We start from the raw sequence: 22,545 nt of genomic DNA, 5'->3' as shown, positions 1-22,545 counted from the left end.
CATAATGTATTGTTACACCTGCTAATAAAAAGTTAAAGGGCAATTAACTTAATTAGCTTAATATGACCAGCAACTGTAGGTTTAAGAGTGAAAAATGGGCCAGGTGTGGTGGCTCACGACTGTAATCCTAGTACTTTAGGAGGCTGAGGTGGAAGAATCCCTTGAGCCCAGGGGTTTGAGACCAGCCTGGGCAACATAGGGAGACCCCCCCACCCCCCCACCCCAATACCCACCCTGCCCCTGTATCTACAAAAAATAGTGGTGTGTACCTGTAGTACCAGGTGCTTGGGAAGCTGAAGTGGGAGGATTGCTTTAGCCCATGAGGTTGAGGCTACAATGAATGGTGATCAAGCCACTGCACTCCAGCCTAGGTGACAGAGTGAGACCCTGTCTCAGGAAATAAAACTGAAAAATATCCATACAAAAACTTGTACACTCATGTGCACAGAAGTATTTTATAAATAACCAAAAAGTATAAACAATCCACATATCCATCAATAGGCTGAGGAATAAAATATCCATATCTACCTTTCAGCCAGAACTGCCATCTTCCAGTAATTTGCCAAAATGACGAACACAAAGGGAAAGAGGAGAGGCACCCGATATATGTGCTCCAGGCCTTTTAGAAGACATGGAGTTGTTCCTTTGGCCACGTATATGCGAACTCATGAGAAAGGTGACGTTGCAGACTTCAAGGGAATGGGTACCCTTTGAAAAGGAGTGCCCCACGAGTGTTACCATGACTAAACCGGAAGAGTCTACAATGTCACCAGCATGCCGCTGGCATTGCTGTAAACAATTAAGGGCAAGATTCTTGCCAAGAGAATTAATGTGTGTATTGCACACATTCAGCACTCTAAGAGCTAATGACATGTGTGAAGAGATAGCTTCCTGACATGTGTGAAGGAAAATAAACAGAAAAAGAAGCCAAAGAGAAAGGGACCTTCAACTGCAGGACCAGCCTGCTCCAGCCAGAGACGCACACGGTGTGAGAACCAGTGGGAAGGAGCCTCAGCTGCTGGAACCTATTTCCTATGAATTCATGGCATAATCGGTATTAAATAAAAGACCTCTGGACTATAAAAAATAAAATATGGTATTTATATGATAATAAAATGTGGTATATCCACATAATGAAATACTATTTGACAATGAAAGGGAATATGAAGTACTGAAACAAAACAACATGAATGAATTTGGCTTCCTATTTTTTGTTCTTTTTATTTTTTGAGCACCTCTACCAACATGAACATTCTGCTAAGTGAAAGCAACCAGACAGGAAGGACCACAGATAGTATGATTCAATTTATATGAAATGTCTCCAGTAGGCAAATCTAGAGGCAGAAAGTAGCGTAGTAGTTGCCTCAGGCTAGGAGGGGACTGGGGAAATGGAAAGCTAATGCGTGCAGCGTTTCTTTCTGGGGTGATGAAAATGTTCTAAAATTGATTGTGGTGATGGTTGCACCTGTTCATGAATATACTGAAATCTATTGAATGGTACATCGTACTTACTTTTTTTACAGATGGGGCCTCACTGTGTTGCCCAGGCTGCAGTTTAGTGGTGCAATCATAGCTCCCACAGCTTCGTCCTCCTAGGCTCAATAGATCCTTCCACCTCAGCCTCCCGAGTAGTTAGGACTACAGGCATGTGCCACCATGCCCAGCTAAGTTCTTGTTTTCTTTTTAAAAAGATTTTTTAGAGACAGGATCTATCTAGCTGTGTTGCCCAGGCTGATCTCAACTTCTGGCCCCAAGCAATCCACCCACCTTGGCCTCAAAGTACTGGGGTTATCAGTATGAGTCACTGCACCCTGAGTTGCACATTTTAAATGGGTGAATTTTATGATGTGTGGATTATATTTCTTTCTTTTTTTTTTTTTTTTTTTGAGACAGAGTCTCACTCTGTTGCTCAGGCTAGAGTGCAGTGGTACCATCTCAGCTCACCAGTGGCTCACACCTGTAACCCCAGCACTTTGGGAGGCCAAGGCTGGAGGATTGCTTAAAATTGGGAGTTCCAGACCAGCCTGGCATGTAGAGACCCTGTTTCTACAAAAATAAAGAAAAATTAGCCAGGCATGGTGGCATGCACCCACAGTTCTAGCTACTTGGGAGGCTGAGGCAGGAGGATTGCTTGAGCCAAGGTAGCCAAGGCCGCACTGAACCATGATCAAGCCACTGTGCCTGGGTGACAGTGTGAGACTCTGTCTCTGAAACTAATCAAAGAAATAAGAATGATTTGCATATGGGTAGTATAAAATGGTGAATGCTGGAAGGTAAAAAAAAAAAAAAATTAAACATGGCTGGCTGCTGTCTGTGGTGTGATCTGTACCATCATGTCTGTCCTGACGTCGCCGCTGCTGCAGGCCCTGACAGGCTCTGCTCAGGGGCTCCTGGTGCCTCGTGCCCAGGTCCATTAGATGCCGCTGGAGCAGAGGCTTCGGGCCCTGGAATTGGCCATTGGGCTGCCCTCCTGTTTCATGACCTTCCTCCTGCCTGAGGGCTGGGTCCTGTCACACCTGGGGAACTACTGGAAGCGGGAGTGAAGGGGCCCGTTCTGGCCCTCACGGTGAGACCTGACCTGCCCCACAAGCCCATCCTGGTCACGTTCCTGCATTCCTGGCCCACCTCCCCTGGATCATGTCATTCAATTCCAGTCACCTCTTCTGCAATTGTGACCTCTCGCTGTCTCCATGGTGACCTCCTGAGACCACAAATATTGACCCTGCTTGGTAACATAAAATCTGTTTAAAGCTTAAAAAAAAATTAAGCGGCCGGGCGCGGTGGCTCAAGCCTGTAATCCCAGCACTTTGGGAGGCCGAGGCAGGTGGATCACGAGGTCAAGAGATCGAGACCATCCTGGTCAACATGGTGAAACCCCGTCTCTACTAAAAATACAAAAAAATTAGCTGGGCATGGTGGCGCGTGCCTGTAATGCCAGCTACTCAGGAGGCTGAGGCAGGAGAATTGCCTGAACCCAGGAGGCGGAGGTTGCAGTGAGCCGAGATCGCGCCATTGCACTCCAGCCTGGGTAACAAGAGCAAAACTCCGTCTCAAAAAAAAAAAAAAAAAATTAAGCATTATGATAAATGGTTTCATGTACTGCTAAATATATACCTAATGAAAACATTGTATTTTAAAACTTCCAAGAGAGTTTTTATTACTGCAATAGTCTTTACTTCCTGGCTTAGAAAAGGAAGTACATTTTAATTATTTTTGATGCTATTTTTGATGTATTTTTGATGTATTTTTGATGCTATTTTTGATGCTATTTTTGATGTATTTTCTACATGAGTTTGTTTCTACCAAATACAGATTCATTCCTTTAACAAGTTTTTAAACTTTCATTGTGTAAAATTTCATACAAAGATAGAATAGTGTAATAAATACTTGTCAACACATGGCCAAATGATATTTCATCCATCTCCTACCTACCTTTTTTTCCTGGAAATAACAATAACTATATTATCTATTTTATTTTATTTATTTTATTTGAGACAAGATTCTCACTCTGTTGCCCAGGCTAGAGTACAGTGGTGTGGTGCAATCTTGGCTTACTGCAACCTCCACCTCTCAGGTTCAAGTGATTCTTGTGCCTCAGCTTCCCAAGTAATTGAGATTACAGGCCATGCATCATCACACCTGGCTAATTTTTGTACTTTTAGTAGAGGTGGGGTTCTACCGTGTTACCAGGCTGGTCTCGAATTGCTGGTATCGAATTTCTGGCCTCAAGTGATCCACCTACCTTGGACTCCCAAAGTCCTGGGATTACAAGCGTGAGCCATTTGCGCCTGGCCAAGATTTTTTTTTTTTTGAAAGTGAGTTTTGCTCTGTTGCCTAGGCTGGAGTTCAGTGGTGCAATCTCAGCTCACTGCAACCTCTACCTCAGACTCAAGCAATCCTCCCTCCTCAGTGTCCTGAGTAACTGTGACCACAGGTGGTGCCACCATGCCCAGCTAATTTTTATATTTTTTATAGAGACAAGTTTTCACTTTGTTGCCCAGGCTGGTCTGGAACTCCTGGTTCTACAAACTCCTGGGCTCAAGTGAGCCTCCTACCTCAGTCTCCCAAAGTGCTGGGATTACAGACATGAGCCACTGTGCCTCGCCCCTTAAGATTTTTAATTTATAGATTTCCTTTTTCCATCTCTTTTTTCTTGTAACTTATTTGTTAAAGAAGCCATAGGACTCTGTCCTGTAAAATTTTCTCTATTCTGGATTTGGCAGAATGTGTTCCTATGGCATCATCTAACATGTTCCTCCACCTTCTGCATTTCCAGGAACCTGACAGTGCATCTAGCAGTTTGGTCAGGCTCAGGTTCTATTTCTGTGTGTGTGTGTGTGTGTGTGTGTGTGTGTGTGTGTGTGTGACAGAGTCTCACTCTGTTGCCCAGACTTGACCGCAGTGGTGCAATCTCAGCTCACTGCAACTTCTACCTCCCGGGTTCAACCGATTCTCCTGCGCAGCCCCCTAGTAGCTGGGATTACAGGTGTGCACCACTACGCCCAGCTAGTTTTTGTATTTTTAGTAGAGATGGGGTTTCTCCCTATTGGCCAGGCTGGTCTCAAACTCCTGACCTTAGGCAATCTGCCTATCTCGGCCTCCCAAAGTACTGGGATTATAGCTGTGAGCCACCACACCTGGCCTCAGATTCTATTTTCTTTCTTTTTTTTTTTTTTTTTTTTTGAGACGGAGTTTTGCTCTGTCACCAGACTGGAATGCAGTGGCTCGATCTTGGCTCGTTGCAATCTCTGACTACCTGGTTCCAGCAATTCTCCTGCCTCAGCCTCCCGAGTAGGTGGGATTACAGGCACGCACCACCACACCCAACTAATTCTTTTGTATTTTTAGTAGAGACAGAGTTTCACCATATTGGCCAGGATGGTCTCAATCTCCTGACCTTGTGACAGGCACTCCTGACAGGCACAGTGGCTCAAGCCTGTGATCCTAGCACTTTGGGAGGCCAAAGCACGTGGATCATTTGAAGTCAGGAGTTCAAGACCAGCCTGGCCAACATGGTGAAATCCTGCCTCTACTAAAAATACAAAAATCAGCCTGGCATGGTGGCAGGCACCTGTAACCACAGCTACTTGGGAGGCTGAGGCAGGAGAATTGCTTGAGCCTGCAAGGCAGAGGTTGCAGTGAGCTGAGATCGTACCACTGAACTCCAGACTGGTCAACTGAGCAAGACTAAGTCTCAAGAAAAAAAAAAAAAAAAAAAAAAGCCTGGGCACAGTGGCTCACGCCTATGATCCCAGCACTTTGGGAGGCCAAGGCAGACAAATCACTTGAGGCCAGGAGTTTGAGACCAGCCATGGCCAACATGGTGATGCCCCATCTCTACTAAAAATATAAAAATTAGCCGGTCTGTTCGGCCGGGCGCGGTGGCTCAAGCCTGTAATCCCAGCACTTTGGGAGGCCGAGGCGGGTGGATCACAAGGTCGAGAGATCGAGACCATCCTGGTCAACATGGTGAAACCCCGTCTCTACTAAAAATACAAAAAATTAGCTGGGCATGGTGGTGCGTGCCTGTAATCCCAGCTACTCAGGAGGCTGAGGCAGGAGAATTGCTTGAACTCAGGAGGCAGAGGTTGCGGTGAGCCGAGATCGCACCATTGCACTCCAGCCTGGGTAACAAGAGCGAAACTCCGTCTCAAAAAAAAAAAAAAAAAAAAAAAAAAAAAATTAGCCGGTCTGCCGGGCGCGGTGGCTCAAGCCTGTAATCCCAGCACTTTGGGAGGCCAAGGTGGGTTGATCACGAGGTCGAGAGATCGAGACCATCCTGGTCAACATGGTGAAACCCCGTCTCTACTAAAAATACTAAAAATTAGCTGGGCATGGTGGCGCGTGCCTGTAATCCCAGCTACTCAGGAGGCTGAGTCAGGAGAATTGCCTGAACCCAGGAGGCGGAGGTTGCGGTGAGCCGAGATCGCGCCATTGCACTCCAGCCTGGGTAACAAGAGCGAAACTCTGTCTCAAAAAAAAAAAAAAAAAAAAAAAATTAGCCGGTGTGGTAGTGTGTACCTGTAGTTCCAGCTACTCAGGAGGCTGAGGCAAGAAATTGCTTGAACTCAGGAGGCAGAGGTTACAGTGAGCAGAGATCATGCCACTGTACTGCACCCTGGGCAACAGAGGGAGACTCTGTCTCAAAAGAAAAAAAAAAGCGAATGGATATCTTTGATATGTTGTGATAGGTTATGTGGGAAAGCAGTGAGACTTTAAAAAATTTTAAAACCACTAAAACTTTACATGGAGTTGTTTGAAGATATATAGAAAAACTTGTGAAAACGTATATACCAAACTGTAGATACTTCTTTCTGCATCTGGATTTGTCGAGGGGGAAGTAGTGATGGATTTTCACATTTATTTTATTCATTGCTGTCTCATTTGAAATTTTGGAACAAATATATATTACTTTTGTAGTTGAAAAGAAAGGCGATGAGCGGGGAGGAAGTAAGAGAGGCAGGAAGAGGAGAGGAGAGAGAGAGGAGAGAGAGAGAAAAAGAGTTGCAATGGCATGCAAAGACAAAAGAAAAAAAGTTCTGGGCAAGCAGATGACATGGTTATAGGGACAGATGAAGCTAGAATTGTGAAATCATCTGATAGTCACTCTGGCTCTTGACGTATCAAAATAGCCACCCAGCCAGTCCTTGTCAGTGCTGATAGTGCACCATACATGTATGTAACAGTGAACAGCAGCCCCAGCTGGAGTACAAGCCACTGCTCACGGGCCCTGTCTCCGCTCTGGCTTCAGCTCAGGCTTCACTTAGCCTCAGGGTCACTATGTTTAGTCTTGCTGGGTTACACACTGGACAAGGTGTCACCATTCACACATTATCACATTATCATGTGACTTTCACCCATTAGAGCTGCATCTCCTATCGGGAGGTGCTTTTTTTTTTGTTTTGGAGACAGTGTCTCGCTCTGTCCAGGCTAGGGTGCAGTGGTGCGATCTCGGCTCACTGTAACCTCTGCCTCCCAGGTTGAAGCGATTGTCCTGCCTCAGCCTCCCAAGTAGCTGGGACTACAGGCACCTGCCACCAGGCCCAGCTAATTTTTTTGTATTTTAGTAGAGACGAGGTTTCACCATGTTGACCAGAATGGTCTCAAAATCCTGACCTCTTGATCCACCCACCTCGGCCTCCCAAAGTGCTGGGATTACAGGTGTGAGCCACCACATCTGGCCTGGAGGGGCTTTCATATGCCTTCTCTAACACAGGACGAAGGGTCAGGTAATAAGCACAGGGAGAGCAGACAGCAGTCTAGCAGCCAGTCCTAAAGCAGGAAGGAGCTCAGGCCGGCAAACAGGAGCAGGGGGTAGGGCAGAGGCTTAGGAGACAGAGCCGGGCTCGAATCTGCTGCTACCTGACTACCAGACCCTAGACAAGTGACTGACCTTGTCTGAATCTTGTATGTAAAATGCAGTGTCAACCTAAAAAAAAAAGTAGAGAAATATATGCCCATATATGTCAAATTTATTCAGGAATGAGAAAAGAGGTTATTGGCAGGGCGCGGTGGCTCACACCCATAATCCCGGCACTTTAGGAGGCCGAGGCAGGCAGATCACGAGGTCAAAAGATTGAAACCATCCTGGCCAACATGGTGAAACCTCGTCTCTACTAAAAATACAAATTTAGCCAGGCACAGTGGCGGGTGTCTGTAGTGGTGGGTGTCTGTAGTGGCGGGTGGGAAGCTGAGGCAGGAGAATCGCTTGAACCCAGAAGGCAGAGGTTGGGTGAGCTGAGACTTGCTCCATTGCACTCTAGCTTGGGCGACAGAGCAAGACTCTCACTCCCTCACACCACCCCCGCACCAAAAAAAGGAAAGAGGCTTATGATTTGGAAGGCACTATGGTAAACTACAGGCACACGCAGTGAGGGAAGGGGAAAGGGAAGTTTTCTTGGCAAAAGGGAGAAGTTCACATAAGCTGCTTAGAAACCGAGTTCATAGCTGGGCATGGTAGCTCACATCGGTAATCACAGCTATGTGAGAGGCTAAAGCAGAAGGATCGCTGGAGGCTAGGAGTTTGAGACCAGCCTGGGCAATGTGACAAGACTCCAGTTTCTTTAAAAAAGAGATGAGGCCGGGCGTGGTGGCTCAAGCCTGTAATCCCAGCACTTTGGGAGGCCGAGGAGGGTGGATCACGAGGTCAAGAGATCGAGACCATCCTGGTCGACATGGTGAAACCCCGTCTCTACTAAAAATACAAAAAATTAGCTGGGCATGGTGGCACATGCCTGTAATCCCAGCTACTCAGGAGGCTGAGGCAGGAGAATTGCCTGAACCCAGGAGGCGGAGGTTGCGGTGAGCCGAGATCGCGCCATTGCACTCCAGCCTGGGTAACAAGAGCGAAACTCCATCTCAAAAAAAAAAAAAAAAAAAAAAAAAGATGAGAGAAGTGGAGTGGAATTGGAATGGGAATTGGGAATGGAATTGATATGGAATGAAACAGGAATGAAATGGGAACAGAATTGAAATGGAATTGGAATTGGAATGGAATGGAATAGAAATAAAATGGAATTGGAATGTAATGGAATTGGAATGGAAAGCAATTGGAATGGAATGGAACGGAATTGGAATGGAATGGAATAGAATTGGAATTGAAATGAAATGGAATTGGAATGAAATAGAATTGGAATGGAATTGGAATTGAAATGGAATGGAATTAGAGTTGGAATGGAATGGAATAGAAATGGAATGGAATAAGAATAAGAATGGAATTGGAATGGGAATTAAAATTGGAATGGAATGGAATTAGAATGCAATGGAAATGAAATTGGAATTGGAATGGAACTGGAATGGAATTGAAATGGAATTAGAATGGAACGGAATTGGAATGGAATGGAATGGGAATCAGAATAGGAAGGGAATGGAATTGGAACGGAATGGAATTAGAAAAGAATGGAATCAGAATGGAATGGAATGGGAATGGAATGGGAATGCAATGGAATGGAAATTGGAATGGGAATGCAATGGAATAGGAATTGAAATAGAATGAGAATAGAATGGAATTAAAATGGTAATGGAATTGGAATGGAATGAAATTGGAATGGAATGGAATTGAAATTGGAATGGAATGCAATTAGAGTTAGAATAAAATGGAATTAAAGTTGGAATGGAATGGAATTGGATTTGGAATGGAATGGAATTGGAATGAAATTGGAATTGGAATGGAATGAAATTAGAGTTGTAATGGATTTGGAATTGGAATGGAATGGAATTGGAATAGGAATGGAATGGAATTGGAATGGAATGAAATTGGAATTGGAATTGAATGGGAATAAAATTAGAATTGGAATCAAATGGAATTAGAGTTGGAATGAAATGGAATTGGAATTGAAATGGAATGGAATTGAAACTGGAATGGAATGGAATTGGAATGGAATGGGAATGGAATTGGAATTGGAATGGAATGGAATTAGAAGTGGAATGGAATGGAATGGAAATAAAATTGGAATGGAATCAGAATGGAAATGAAAGTGAAATGGAATGGGAATGGGAATTAGAATGGAATGGAACTGGAATGGAATTAGGATGGAATGGAATTGGAATGGAATGAAATAGGAATTGGAAGGGAATGGAATTGGAATGGAATGTAATGGAATGGAAATGGAATGGAATGGAAATGGAATGGAATGGAAATGGAATTGGTATGGAATGGAATGGGAATTGGAATGGGAATGTAATAGGAATTGGAATGGAATGAGAATGGAATGGAATTGGAATGGGAATGGAATGGAAATGGAATGGAATTGGAATGGGAATGGGAATGGGAATGGAATGGAATTGGAATGGAGTGGAATTGCAATGGAATGGAATTGGAATTGGAATGGAATGGAATTGCAGTTGGAATTAAATGGAATAAGAGTTGAAATGGAATTGGAATTGAAATGGAATGGAATTAAAATGGAATGTGAATGGAATTGGAATTGGAATAAAATGGAATTGGAATGGAATGTGAATAAGATTGGAATTGCAATGGAGTTAGAATAAAAATGGAATGGAATTGGAATGGAATGGAATTAGAATGAAATTGGAGTTGGAATGGAATGGAATGGGAATAAAATTGGAATGAAATGGAATTGGAATGAAATGGGAATTAGAATAAAATAAAATTAGAGTTGTAATGTAATGGAATGGGATCGGAATGGGAATGACATTGGAATGGAATGGGAATGGGAATTAGAATGGAATGGAACTGGAATGAAAATAGAATGGAATGCCGGGCACGGTGGCTCAAGCCTGTAATCCCAGCACTTTGGGAGGCTGAGGCGGGTGGCTCACGAGGTCAAGAGATCGAGACCATCCTGGTCAACATGGTGAAACCCCGTCTCTACTAAAAATACAAAAAATTAGCTGGGCATGGTGGCACGTGCCTGTAATCCCAGCTACTCAGGAGGCTGAAGCAGGAGAATTGCTTGAACCCAGGAGGCGGAGGTTGTGGTGAGCCGAGATCACGCCATTGCACTCCAGCCTGGGTAACAAGAGCGAAACTCCGTCTCAAAAAAAAAAAAAAAAAAAAAAGAGGCCAGGCGCGGTGGCTCAAGCCTGTAATCCCAGCACTTTGGGAGGCCGAGGCGGGTAGATCACAGGGTCAAGAGATCGAGACCATCCTGGTCAACATGGTGAAACCCTGTCTCTACTAAAAATACAAAAAAGTAGCTGGGCATGGTGACGCATGCCTGTAATCCCAGCTACTCAGGAGGCTGAGGCAGAGGAATTGTCTGAACCCAGGAAGTGGAGGTTGCGGTGAGCCGAGATTGCGCCATTGCACTCCAGCCTGGGTAACAAAAGCGAAACTCTGTCTCAAAAAAAAAAAAAAAAAAAAAGAAAAAGAAAATAGAATGGAATGGAATTGAAATGGAATGGAATGGGAATTGGAATAGGAAGGAAATGGAATTGAAAATGGAATGGAATTGGAATAGAATGGAATGGGAGTGTAATGGAATTGGAATGAAATGGAATGAGAATGAAATGGAATGAGAACTGGAATGGGAATGAAATGGAAATGGAATGGGAAAGAAATTGGAATGGGAATAGAATGGAACTGGAATGGAAATGAAATTGGAATGAGAATGGAACGGAATTGGAATGGAACAAAACTGGAATGGAATTGGAATGTAATGGCATTGGAATTAAAATTGCAATGGAATGAAATTGGAGTTGGAATGGAATGGAATTGGAATTGGAATGGAATGGAATTGGAATGAAAGAGGAATGGAATCGGAATTGGAATGGAATGGAATCAGAGTTGGAATCGAATTTGAATTGCAATGGAATGCATTTGGAATGGAATGGGAATGGAATAGAATTAGAGTTGGAATGGAATTGGAATTGGAATGGAATAGAATTGGAATGAAATGGAATTGGAATAGAATAGAAATGGAATAGAATGGAACTGGAATGGAATGAAATGGAATGGAATGGAATTGGAGTTGGAATGGAATGGGAATGGAATTGGAATGGAATGGAATAAAAATGGAATGGAATTGGAATTGGAATGGAATGGAATTGGAATGAAAGAGGAATGGAATCGGAATTGGAATGGAATGAAATGGGAATTGGAATGGAATGGAAACAGAACTGACAAGGTATTGGAGTTGGAATGGAATGGAATGGAATTTGAATTGAGTGGAATTGGAATTGGAATGGAATGGGAATAGAATTGGAATTGGAATGGAATGGAATTGGAATGGGAATGGAATGGAATTGGAATAGGAATGGAATGGGAATGGAATTGGAATGGAAATGTAATTGGAATGGAGTGGAATGGGACTGGAATTGGAATGGAATGGAATTGGAATGGAATGGAAATTGGAATGGAATGGCAATTGGAACGGAATGGATTTGGAATGGAATGGGAATTGGAATGGAATGGAATTGGAATTGGAATGGAATGGAATTGGAATGGAATGGGAATTGGAATGGAATGGAATAGAATTGAATTGGAATTGAATGGAATGGAATTGGAAATGGAATGGAATTGAAGTGGAATGAATTCCTTGGTTCTGAAGGCTCAAAGCCAGAGTTGTTGCGTATTCATTGGTGGTGATGCCATTCCTGGGCATGTGTTCTTTTGAGAGTATCTCATCTTATCTGAATTGCTGCAGTCATAAAGAATGTGCAGTGATAAACCTTGTCATAGAAATATGTGCATACATGCAAGCAATGCAATGCAGATGTGTGACAGGCATGAAGGGATTTCTTATGGGATTTTTAGAAAGTCTTTGGAACCATTCCTATCTTGGACATATAACCTTGAACCTCACTCCTTCTTGCCTTCCCAACCCTATTTTGTCTGGATCTGAGGAAAGTGATTTCATCTTGGTATCTGCAACTTCCACAGCAAATAATAATGTACAGCTTGGGCTGGGTGCGGTGGCTCACACCTGTAATCCTAGCACTTTGGGAGGCCGAGGTGGGTGGATCACCTGAGGTCAGGAGTTCAAGACCAGCCTGGCCATCATGGTGAAGCCCCATCTTAGAAAAAAGATTAAAAAAATAAAAATAAATATAAATATAAATATAATGTACAGCTTGTCTGGTGGTTGTCAGGATGAGAAACAGCATATGAGCAAATATTTTGTAAAAATTACCATGTATAATGTGAGGATGACTGATGACCAATTGTTTTGCCTTTCATTTGTTTGTCATCATAAGCACATGGTCAGCCAATAAAATTTAAAAGCTGGAGTTAGAACCAGCATCCCCAAGTTTCTTGTTGGTTACTCTGTCTTTAGCTTTTTGGACTTCAATTTGTTACTTTCTTTTTTTTTTTTTTTGAGACGGAGTTTCGCTCTTGTTACCCAGGCTGGAGTGCAATGGCGCGATCTCGGCTCACCGCAACCTCCGCCTCCTGGGTTCAGGCAATTCTCCTGCCTCAGCCTCCTGAGTAGCTGGGATTACAGGCATGTGCCACCATGCCCAGCTAATTTTTTGTATTTTTAGTAGAGACGGGGTTTCACCATGTTGACCAGGATGGTCTCGATCTCTTGACCTCGTGATCCACCCACCTCGGCCTCCCAAAGTGCTGGGATTACAGGCATGAGCCACTGTGCCCGGCCACTTTCTTTTTTTTTTAATTAAAAAATTTTTTTTTTGAGACAGAGTTTCGCTCTTGTTTCCCAGGCTGGATTGCAATGGTGAGATCTCAGCTCACTGCAACCTCCACCTCCTGGGTTCAAGTGATTCTCCTGCCTCAGGCTCCCGAGTTGCTGGGATTACAGGCATGTGCCACCACGTCCAGTTGATTTTGTATTTTTACTAGAGGCGGGTTTTCTCCATGTTGATCAGGCTGGTCTTGAACTCCTTACATCTGGTGATCTGCCCACCTCGGCCTCCCAAAATGCTGGGATTACAGGCTTGAGCCACCATGCCCGGCCCTGTTGCTTCTTTTATAAACGATCAACAAAATGTCTGAGTATACTCTTACACTTTTAAAAAATGTGGCACTTGGCCAGGTGCTGTGGCTCACATCTGTAATCCTAGCACTTTGGGAGGCTGAGATGGGCAGATCACAAGGTCAAGAGATGGAGACCATCCTGGCCAACATGGTAAAACCCTGTCTCCACTAAAAATACAAAAATTAGCTGCATGTGGTAGCACACACCTGTAGTCCCAGATACTTGGAAGGCTGAGGCAGGAGAATTGCTTGAACCTGGGAGGCAGAGGTTGCAGTGAGCTGAGATCGAGCTACTGCATTCCAGCCTGGTGACAGAGCAAGACTCCAGCTTAAGAAAAAAAAGAAAGAAAGAAAAATGTGGCACTTCATAAATGTAAGCTGATTTCAAGTACTGAATTCCTTCTCAATCTATATAAATCATGAGGACAGGCCACCACCTTGTGCATTGTGTGCTGTGTGGGTTGTGTGCAGACTTAGGGAAATCCTTGGAAAGTTGTATACACCTGAAGACTGGGAACCCTGGCTGCCTATCATGTAGAATTGTGGCCCTAGGGAAACATGCAGATCATCTGATGGCCTCCATGTTCTCCTGTGATTGCGAGAGAATGATGGCAAGGTTGGTCACATCCGCACTGGTGGAAGGGCAGGGACAAAGGCTCTAGCCTTTGGGTTCCCAGCCCATTCTTTACTGCAGCATCATAGAAAAATAACTTAAATTTGATTTGGAGGCTTTTTTTTTTTTTTTTTTTTTGAGACAGAGTCTCACTCCGTCATCCAGGCTGGGGTGCAGTGGTGCAATCACAGCTCACTGCAAACTCTGCCTCCCAGGTTCAAGTGATCCTCCTGCCTCAGCCTCCCAAGTAGCTGGGATTACAGGTATCTGCCACCACGCCCAGCTAATTTTTGTAATTTTAGTAGAGATGGAGTTTTGGCCGGGCGTGGTGGCTCAAGCCTGCAATCCCAGCACTTTGGGAGGCCCAGGTGGGTGGATCACAAAGTCAAGAGATCAAGACCATCCTGGCCAACATGGTGAAACCCCGTCTCTACTAAAAATACAAAAAATTAGCTGGGCATGGTGGCGCGTGCCTATAATCCCAGCTACTCAGGAGGCTGAGGCAGGAGAATTGCCTGGACCCAGGAGGCAGAGGTTGCAGTGAGCCGAGATCGTGCCATTGCACTCCAGCCTGGGTAACAAGAGCGAAACTCCGTCTCAAAAAAAAAAAAAAAAAAAAAAAAAAAAAAAAAACAAAAAATTAGCTGGGCATGGTGGCGCGTGCCTGTAATCCCAGCTACTCAGGAGGCTGAGGCAGGAGAATTGCCTGAACCCAGGAGGCGGAGGTTGCGGTGAGCCGAGATCACACCATTGCACTCTAGCCTGGGTAACAAGAGCGAAACTCCGTCTGAAAAAAAAAAAAAAAGAGATGAAGTTTTACCATTTGTCCAGGCTGATCTTGAACCCTGACCTCATGAGCCACCCATCTGGGCCTCCCAAAGTGCTGGGATTACAGGCATGAGCCACTGCACCAAGCCATAGCAATTTTTAAAAGTTAATTTTAATTAGCTGGGCATGGTGGCGCGTGCCTGTAATCCCAGCTACTCAGGAGGCTGAGGCAGGAGAATTGCTTGAACCCAGGAGGCGGAGGTTGTGGTGAGCTGAGATCGCGCCATTGCACTCCAGCCTGGGTAACAAGCGAAACTCCGTCTCAAAAAAAAAAAAAAAAAAAAAAAAGTTAATTTTAAAACTGGTTCTCTTTTATAGGAAGTGAATGTTTTTTTGTTGTTCACATGTGGTTTTATAAATGCATGTGTTTTTTCAATATGCTTTTTAAAAAAAATAAAAAATCATAAATTAATATCCATTACTTTTTAACACATGATAATTTTTTGTTCAGTAGATAAATATATTATTGCTATTTTAAAAAGATTTTGTATATTTTATTTTTGAGACCAGGTCTCACTCTTTCTCACTCTTTTGCCCAAGCTGGAGTGCAGTGGCCCGATCATGGCTCACTGTAGCCTGTCTTCCTGGGCTCATGTGATCCTCCCCACTCAGCCTCCTGAATAGCTGGGACTACAAAGGTGTGGTACCATGCCCAGCTAATTTTTGTATTTTTTATAGAGAGCGTGTTTTGCCATGTTGCCCAGGCTGGTCTCAAACTCCTGGTTGTGAGCCACTGCATCTGGCCTATTATTTTAAATATAGTTCTCTTTATTGCCAGTAGCTTTCATATAATCACAGGAACTAGATTTAGCCACCACTGCTTAATTCCAAAAATTAAAAGCTCCATTCTTTACTGTAAATAACTCTTTGATTATATTATATGTTTCATTTCAAGAAAAAAGTTAACCTGGAGATTTAATTTTAAATAACGACACATGTTGTCACTAATAGGAATAAAAAATTATTATATAAGAAAAATGATAATTCTAAGTAAGTTTTGCAGTAAATTTTTGGGCAATTTTATTGAAGTATAATAAAATTCAACGATTCAATACATTTTTACAAATGTTCATTGTGATATAGAACAGCTTTATCACAGTATTGAGGTACATTTTAATTATATTCATTAATTACAGATGTGAATTTCTTCAAAGTAAGAAATCCTCAGAGGAAATCGCCCAGTATATTCAAAGCTACAAGGGATTTGTTGAATAACGGTAATGTGTAACAGCAGTTTTTTTCTCAAGTTTTTGGATTACCTGTAAGTGTCTGACTCAGAAGGGCGTAGGCATTCTTTTTATGTCATGGGTTTGATTTAGTTCTTCCTTTCTCCTTTCAGTCCCCTGCCGCCCATCTTCGAAGTGAAAAAATATCACATTCACTTGCTGACTTAGAGCCTTTTTCTTTCTCCAGGGCTGGCTTCTGATGGCCTCTGCTTGCCTTCCTGACAGTCTTCCCTTTGTGAATGAAGCCACTTGCCCCAGCTTCCCTCTGCTGCCTCTATCTGAATGCCTGCTAAGATCTCCTGACCTAGGCGCTGTCAACCACAGTGGGCCTCAGAGCTGGCTCTTCCCAGCTGGCTATCTTTAACCAGTAAGAATTTCCTAGTGGAGAGTGATGGGAAGTCTAATCCAAACTGGATTAAACAAAAATGAGAATTTATTGACTAACATGACTCAGAAGACCAGAACGCTATAGAGAACAGGCCTGATAGTGGGAGGAGGGGTGTTTTCTCAAAAAGAAATTGGGTACAGCTTTCCCAGAAGAAATCAGTTGCTCAGCATGTAATACCCTTATGAACTTAGTTACCATTCTGTGTCTCTTACTTCCTCATTTGCCAGAGTACATCTTTGATATCTAAATGCAAGTCTGTTTTCAAGGTCAGTTTCTGGAAAAAGTGACCCTGAGAAGGCTTCCTGCTGAGTACGGATAAACATTCACAGCATGTGTGTGTTTGTGTGTTTGCACTGCATAAAAACAATTCCAGCATCAACAGAAATCAAAAAGGAATAATTCTCCGATGACATTGCCATTCCATCCAATGAAACTCTTCATTCTGGGGGAGGGTTCTTTCAGTTCTTGTTCATAGCTAGGTATAACGGTGCTAACCTACCCTGTGTTAGCCAGACAGACTCCATTTTGCTGAGAGCCAGATAGACTCCATCTTGACCTCCACCTCACCCCTCCTGCCACTCTTACCTTAAGTGCATACCTGGGTCTTGCTACTGTGCTGGGTCATGCTGTAGTTAGAACTATAGACACATATAACCTTTGTAACCATATAACCTTTGTAACCTTGGCAAGCCCACTTGCCATTATGAATGCCCCCACCTTGACTGGTTATATGACAAGTATCGAATACCTGCCTGGTACCCGGCAATCATGGGACCGCTTGTGTATACCCTCCTTAAAAATCAACAATCATGAGAACCTCCTGCCTCCTAGTTACCAGCCTCCTTATCTAACTTGCTTGTTCTGCTTTTGTAAACTCTGCTCCAGCTAGGCTGCCCCTCCCCTACCTAAATCAAAGTATAAAAGATAATCAAGCCCCTTCCTTGGGGCTGAGAGAATTTTGAGTGGTAGCCATCTCTCGTTCGGCTAAAAAATAAAGGACTCATACTTTGAAACTCAGAGCGTGGTGTTGTTCCATCTAACTCGCCTGGGTATAATAATACTTCATAAGTCAAACAATCAGTCCAGGTGTGGTGGCTCACGCCTGTAATCCCAACACTCTGGGAGGCCGAGGCGTCCAGACCACTTGAGGTCAGGTGTTCGAGACCAGTCTTGAGACCTGCAGCATGGTGAAACCCTCTGTCTCTACTAAAAAAAAAAAAATTAGTCAGGTGTGGTGGCACATGCCTGTAATCCTAGCTACTCAGGAGACTGGGGCAGGAGAATTTCTTGAACCAAGGAGGCAGAGGTTGCAGTGAGATGAGATCACGCTACTACACTTCAGTCTGGGCAACAGAGTGAGACTTGGCCTCAAAAAAAAAAAAGTTACCCTTCTGATAAAGGAATGAAGGTGTATTAAAAAAAGAAAAAAGAAAAAAAAAGTCAAACAATCAACAACTTGAATTTTAATTTCCCTCAGGGAGAACATTTTATGAATTCCTGGGTCCAGAGAGAATTACCTATGGCATCAGGTAAAAACTCAAACATTTTCCAAGGGCTTTCTTGTTTATTTCTTCTTTTGATTTTTTTTGTCCTTATCTCTTTTTTTTCTTTTTACCCCCATTTATTTTGAAGGAAACTCTAGACATCATTCCATCTCTAACTGTGAAGGGACAGCTCGAACATTGATACTTGCAATATCAAAGCCCATTGGTCTCTTTAATTTGTACAGCAGCAATAAAGATATAGAAAAAAAAAAAAGATGAAAGCCTGCTGGTCTCACCCTGTGCCTTTTATTCAAGCTTATTGCAATGACTGCGTCTTTGCTAATGAAGAACTACAGCTGGACTCTTTTAAGGACTGGCCCTGGGAATCAGCTGTCGAGTTTCAGCACTGGCCAAGGCAGGTCTTTTCTACACAGGTGAGTCAGTGGGTTGTGCCCACTTGCTTGCTTGACCTTTAAATCTGACATAGACTTTATGCTCCTGGGCTTGCGTTTAGCTACACTCAACCATCTCCACTCCAGCATTTCTTACGGATTCTTTTTCTTTTCCTTTTTATTTGGTTTTGAGACATGGTCACCCAGGCTGGAGGGCAGTGGCAAGATCATGGCTCACTGCAGCCTCGATCTCCTGGGCTCAGGCAATCCTCCTGCCTTGGCTTCCCAAAATACTGGAATTGCAGGCATGAGCCACTGTGTCCAGCATAAGTCCCTTTTCTTTCCTGCATCATAAATCTTCTCCCAGTTTTCTGGACCTCCCTTAGATGGTAAAGCTTCAAATTTGAAACCTTAAGGTCTGGACTAACAATACAAACATTTATTTGGGATAACTATCATGTCTTCTCTTTCTACACATTACTCTCCCACCTCTTCTCTGCCCCCCCCCACCCCACCAAGGTGCTCCTAGAAACTGTCGCAGGACACTTCTACTTATATTTGTTTAATCAGAACTTAGTCACATGGCCGGGCATGGTGGCTCACTCCTATAATACCAGCACTTTGGAAGGCTGAGGTGAGTGGATCACTTGAGGTCAGGAGTTTGAGACCAGAGTGGCCAATATGGTGAAACCCTGTCTCTACTAAAAATACAAAAAATTAGCTAGGGGTGGTGGTGAGCACCTGTAATCCCAGCTACTTGGGAGGCTGAGCCTAGGAGGTGGACGTTGCAGTGAGCCGGGATCATGCCATTGCACTTCAGCCTGGGCAACAAGAGTGAAACTCCATTAAAAAAAAAAAAAAAAGAAAGAAAAAGAAAAAGAAAGAAAGAACTTAGATGACCATACCTAGCTACAAGAGGAGCTGGGAAACCTAATCTTTTTCCTGGGTGACAATGTGCCCAGCTAAAAATTGGGATTTCTCTTAGTATGAAAGGACGTGAGATACTAGAAATGTGGATAGCAATCTTTGCCACATTCTGCCTGCAGGAGAAAATCAGGAAAATCATATTCATGATTCCTAAACATGCAGAATCTTCCACCAGATTGTGGCATTTTCTCTTTAGCTGCTGGTCATCAGGAAGCACCTCTGTAATCCACCAATGATGGGGTGGTTCCTCTCAGTTAAAGCACTGCCTGAGATACAAGATGATCAGGGAAGGGTTCCTAGCTACCTCGCTGGTCTTGCTCAGCATGCGTAACTTACGGTGGAGGTTAACGCAGATCTTTGAGAGATCAAGTAGCTGTCACAAATATCACAGCAATACAGAGAAGGAGAAGACAGTTGTCACTCTACCTCACAGACATATTCCATGGGTACAGAAACACCTGACCGCCTCACAATCTTAAGCCTTTGGAAAGAGTGTTTGCCATGTCTCCCTACTCTACTGTATCTTCCTCTTATCAGCCTTCCTCAGGACCCTCTGTCTGGTGTCTCACCCTCTTCCTTTCCAATCCTCCACCTCTTCACGCAAATCCTAGTCCTCTGGCCTTTTTCAGATCTTGCAAGCTCTAGAACCTCATATTTCTGGGAGGTTTTCCTCTGCCCCCGCTTTCCCAGAGTGGAACGAAGATGAGAAATGCTGTTTCTAGTTTGATCCTTTTGCAGCTAAAACCCAATTTATTTCTGAAGAAATATAATCTCACCAAGAGACTTGATTCTATTTCTGGTGGAATAAACCTGGCAATAATGTGGTAAGAGGCAATTGCTTCATCATGCATTCACTTACATAAGGGCTGCTAGATTTGCTGTTTTTTTTTTTTTTTCTTGAGCTCTAAATATATTCTTTCTGATTTGTTCATTAAACAAATACTAATTGAGTGTCTCATGAGTGCTAAGCACTCTTCTGGTTCATGTCATTTAATCAAATAATGAGCAAAACAGACAAAAATCTCTTTCCTCATGGAACTTATTTTTTATTTTTCGAGATGTCGTTTCACTCTTGTCGCCCAGGCTGGAGTGCAATGGAGCGATCTCAGCTCACTGCCACCTCATTCTCATGGGTTCAAGTGATTCTCCTGCCTCAGCCTCCCGAGTAGCTGGGATTACAGGCGCCCACCACCACACCCAGCTAATTTTTGTATTTTTAGTAAAGACAGGGTTTCACCATGTTGTCCAGGCTAGTCTCAAACTCCTGACCTCAGGTGATCCACCCACCTTGGCCTCTCAAAGTGCTGGGATTACAGGCATAAGACACTGTGCCTGGCCCCCTCATGGAGCGTCAGTTCCAGATTCTGGTTGCCAATCTGTTTGTTGATCAAAGGAGAATGGGGCAGAGGGATGGTGCCTATCAAACTGCATGGTGTGTAGGAGCATTGAATGACTACTTGCTGGTTATCCTGTGGATGGGCAAACAGTCTTAGATAGAGTGCAATGGCGCCATCTCACCTGACCACAACCTCCGCCTCCTAGGTTCAAGTGATTCTCCTGCCTCAGCCTACTGAGTAGCTAGAATTACAGATGTGCGCCACCACACCTGGCTACTTTTTGTAATTTCAGTAGAGACAAGGTTTTACCATGTTGGTCAGGCTGGTCTTGAACTCCTGACCTTATGATCCACTCCCAAAGTGCTGGGATTACAAGTGTGAGCCACCGTGCTCAGCCCCTTTCGCATCTTTTGTAGCGCAGTTGTGCTGGCAATTAACTTTATTGGCATTTGTTTGTATGAAAACGTTTATATTTTACCTTCCTTCATAGTTCTTTTCCTTGATAGGCCTATTAAAATATATTTTTTCTTTTGTAAGCCACTTGACCCCTTCCTTAAGGGTCTGCTTTTATTTGGCTCTACATGGCTGACTTTGGACAGAAATATTAAAAGTTCTACTTGTTGTTTTCCTGAAGCTATGCTTCTATTTCTGGACTCATCTCCAAGTCATTTGAAGGCAATATAAATGAAGCATCTGGGCCAGGTGCAGTGGCTCACACCTATAATCCCAGCACTTTGGGAAACCGAGGTGGGAGGATACCTCAAGCCCAGGAGTGCCAGGCCACCCTGGGCAACATAGTTAGACCCTGTCTCTACAGAAAAAGAAAAAAATTGCCTGGCCTGGTGGCATATGCCTGTAGTCTTGGGAGAGTTACTTGGGAGACTGAGTGGGAGGATCAATTTAACCTGGGAGTTGGAGGCTACATTGAGCCTTGATCGTGCCACTACCCTCAAGCCTGGGCAACAGAGTGAGACCTTGTCTCACAAGAAAAAAGTGTCCCTTTGCTTTACTCCTGCTCTCCTGTGATTCCACAGCATGGAATGGGCCACTGACTTACTCACGTGTATAGTTCTCATCTGTCCATTTTAATAATTGCAACTAGAGCTCCTTTTGAACTTTCTCTCTTCTTCTTCAAACATACATCAAACCTGAGTTTAGAGGGTATTTGCATTCTGGTTTCATGACGTTTGGCAAGGAGTTTCTTTTTTTTTTTTTTTTGAGACGGAGTTTCTCTCTTGTTACCCAGGCTGGAGTGCAATGGTATGATCTCGGCTCACCGCAACCTCCGCCTCCTGGGTTCAGGCAATTCTCCTGCCTCAGCCTCCTGAGTAGCTGGGATTACAGGCACACGCCACCATGCCCAGCTGATTTTTTGTATTTTTAGTAGAGACGGGGTTTCACCATGTCGACCAGGATGGTCTCGAACTCTCGACCTCGTGATCCACCTGCCTCGGCCTCCCAAAGTGCTGGGATTACAGGCTTGAGCCACCGCGCCCGGCTTGGCAAGGAGTTTCTAGAGAGTATGTTTGTGGCCATTCTTTAGTTTTGATACCAGTAAAGGGTTTCTTTTTTTACTTTTTGTTTGTTTAAGACAGGGTCTTAGTCTGTCACCCAGGCTGGAGTGCAGTGGTGCAATCACGGCTTACTGTAGCCCCAACCTCCTAGTCTCAAGTGATCTTCTTGCCTCAGTCCCCCAAGTAGCTGGAACTATACATGTGTGCCACTCCCACCCCCTGGCAAATTTTTAAAATTTTTAGTAGAGATGAAGTCTCTCTATGTTGTACAGGTTGGTCTGATCTTGAACTTCTGGCCTCAAGTGATCTTCCTATTTTGGCTTTCCAAAGTGCTAGGACTACAGCCTGAGCTACCACACCCAGCTAATTTTTGTATTTTTTAATAGAGGTGGGGTTTCACCATGTTGGTCAGGCTGGTCTTGAACTCCTGACCTCAA

The 22,545-nt window shown here is 43.8% G+C and overlaps 1 protein-coding gene across 1 annotated transcript in view; it reads left to right on the top strand.

Moving 5' to 3' along the window:
• The first annotated feature begins 567 nt into the window (after positions 1-567).
• NAIP (NLR family apoptosis inhibitory protein) overlaps positions 568-22,545 on the top strand; it is a 48,252-nt gene continuing 26,274 nt past the window's right edge. Inside the window, 3 exon segments of the mRNA XM_003945230.4 lie at positions 568-703; positions 18,254-18,372; positions 19,948-20,081. Coding sequence (XP_003945279.3) covers positions 568-703; positions 18,254-18,372; positions 19,948-20,081 — 389 coding nt within the window.

This window comes from Saimiri boliviensis, chromosome 1 (assembly GCF_048565385.1).
Source record: "Saimiri boliviensis isolate mSaiBol1 chromosome 1, mSaiBol1.pri, whole genome shotgun sequence".
Classification (NCBI taxonomy): domain Eukaryota; kingdom Metazoa; phylum Chordata; class Mammalia; order Primates; family Cebidae; genus Saimiri; species Saimiri boliviensis.
The sequence above is the reverse complement of the archived record's forward strand: the minus strand, read 5'-3'. Positions and strand labels throughout refer to the sequence as shown.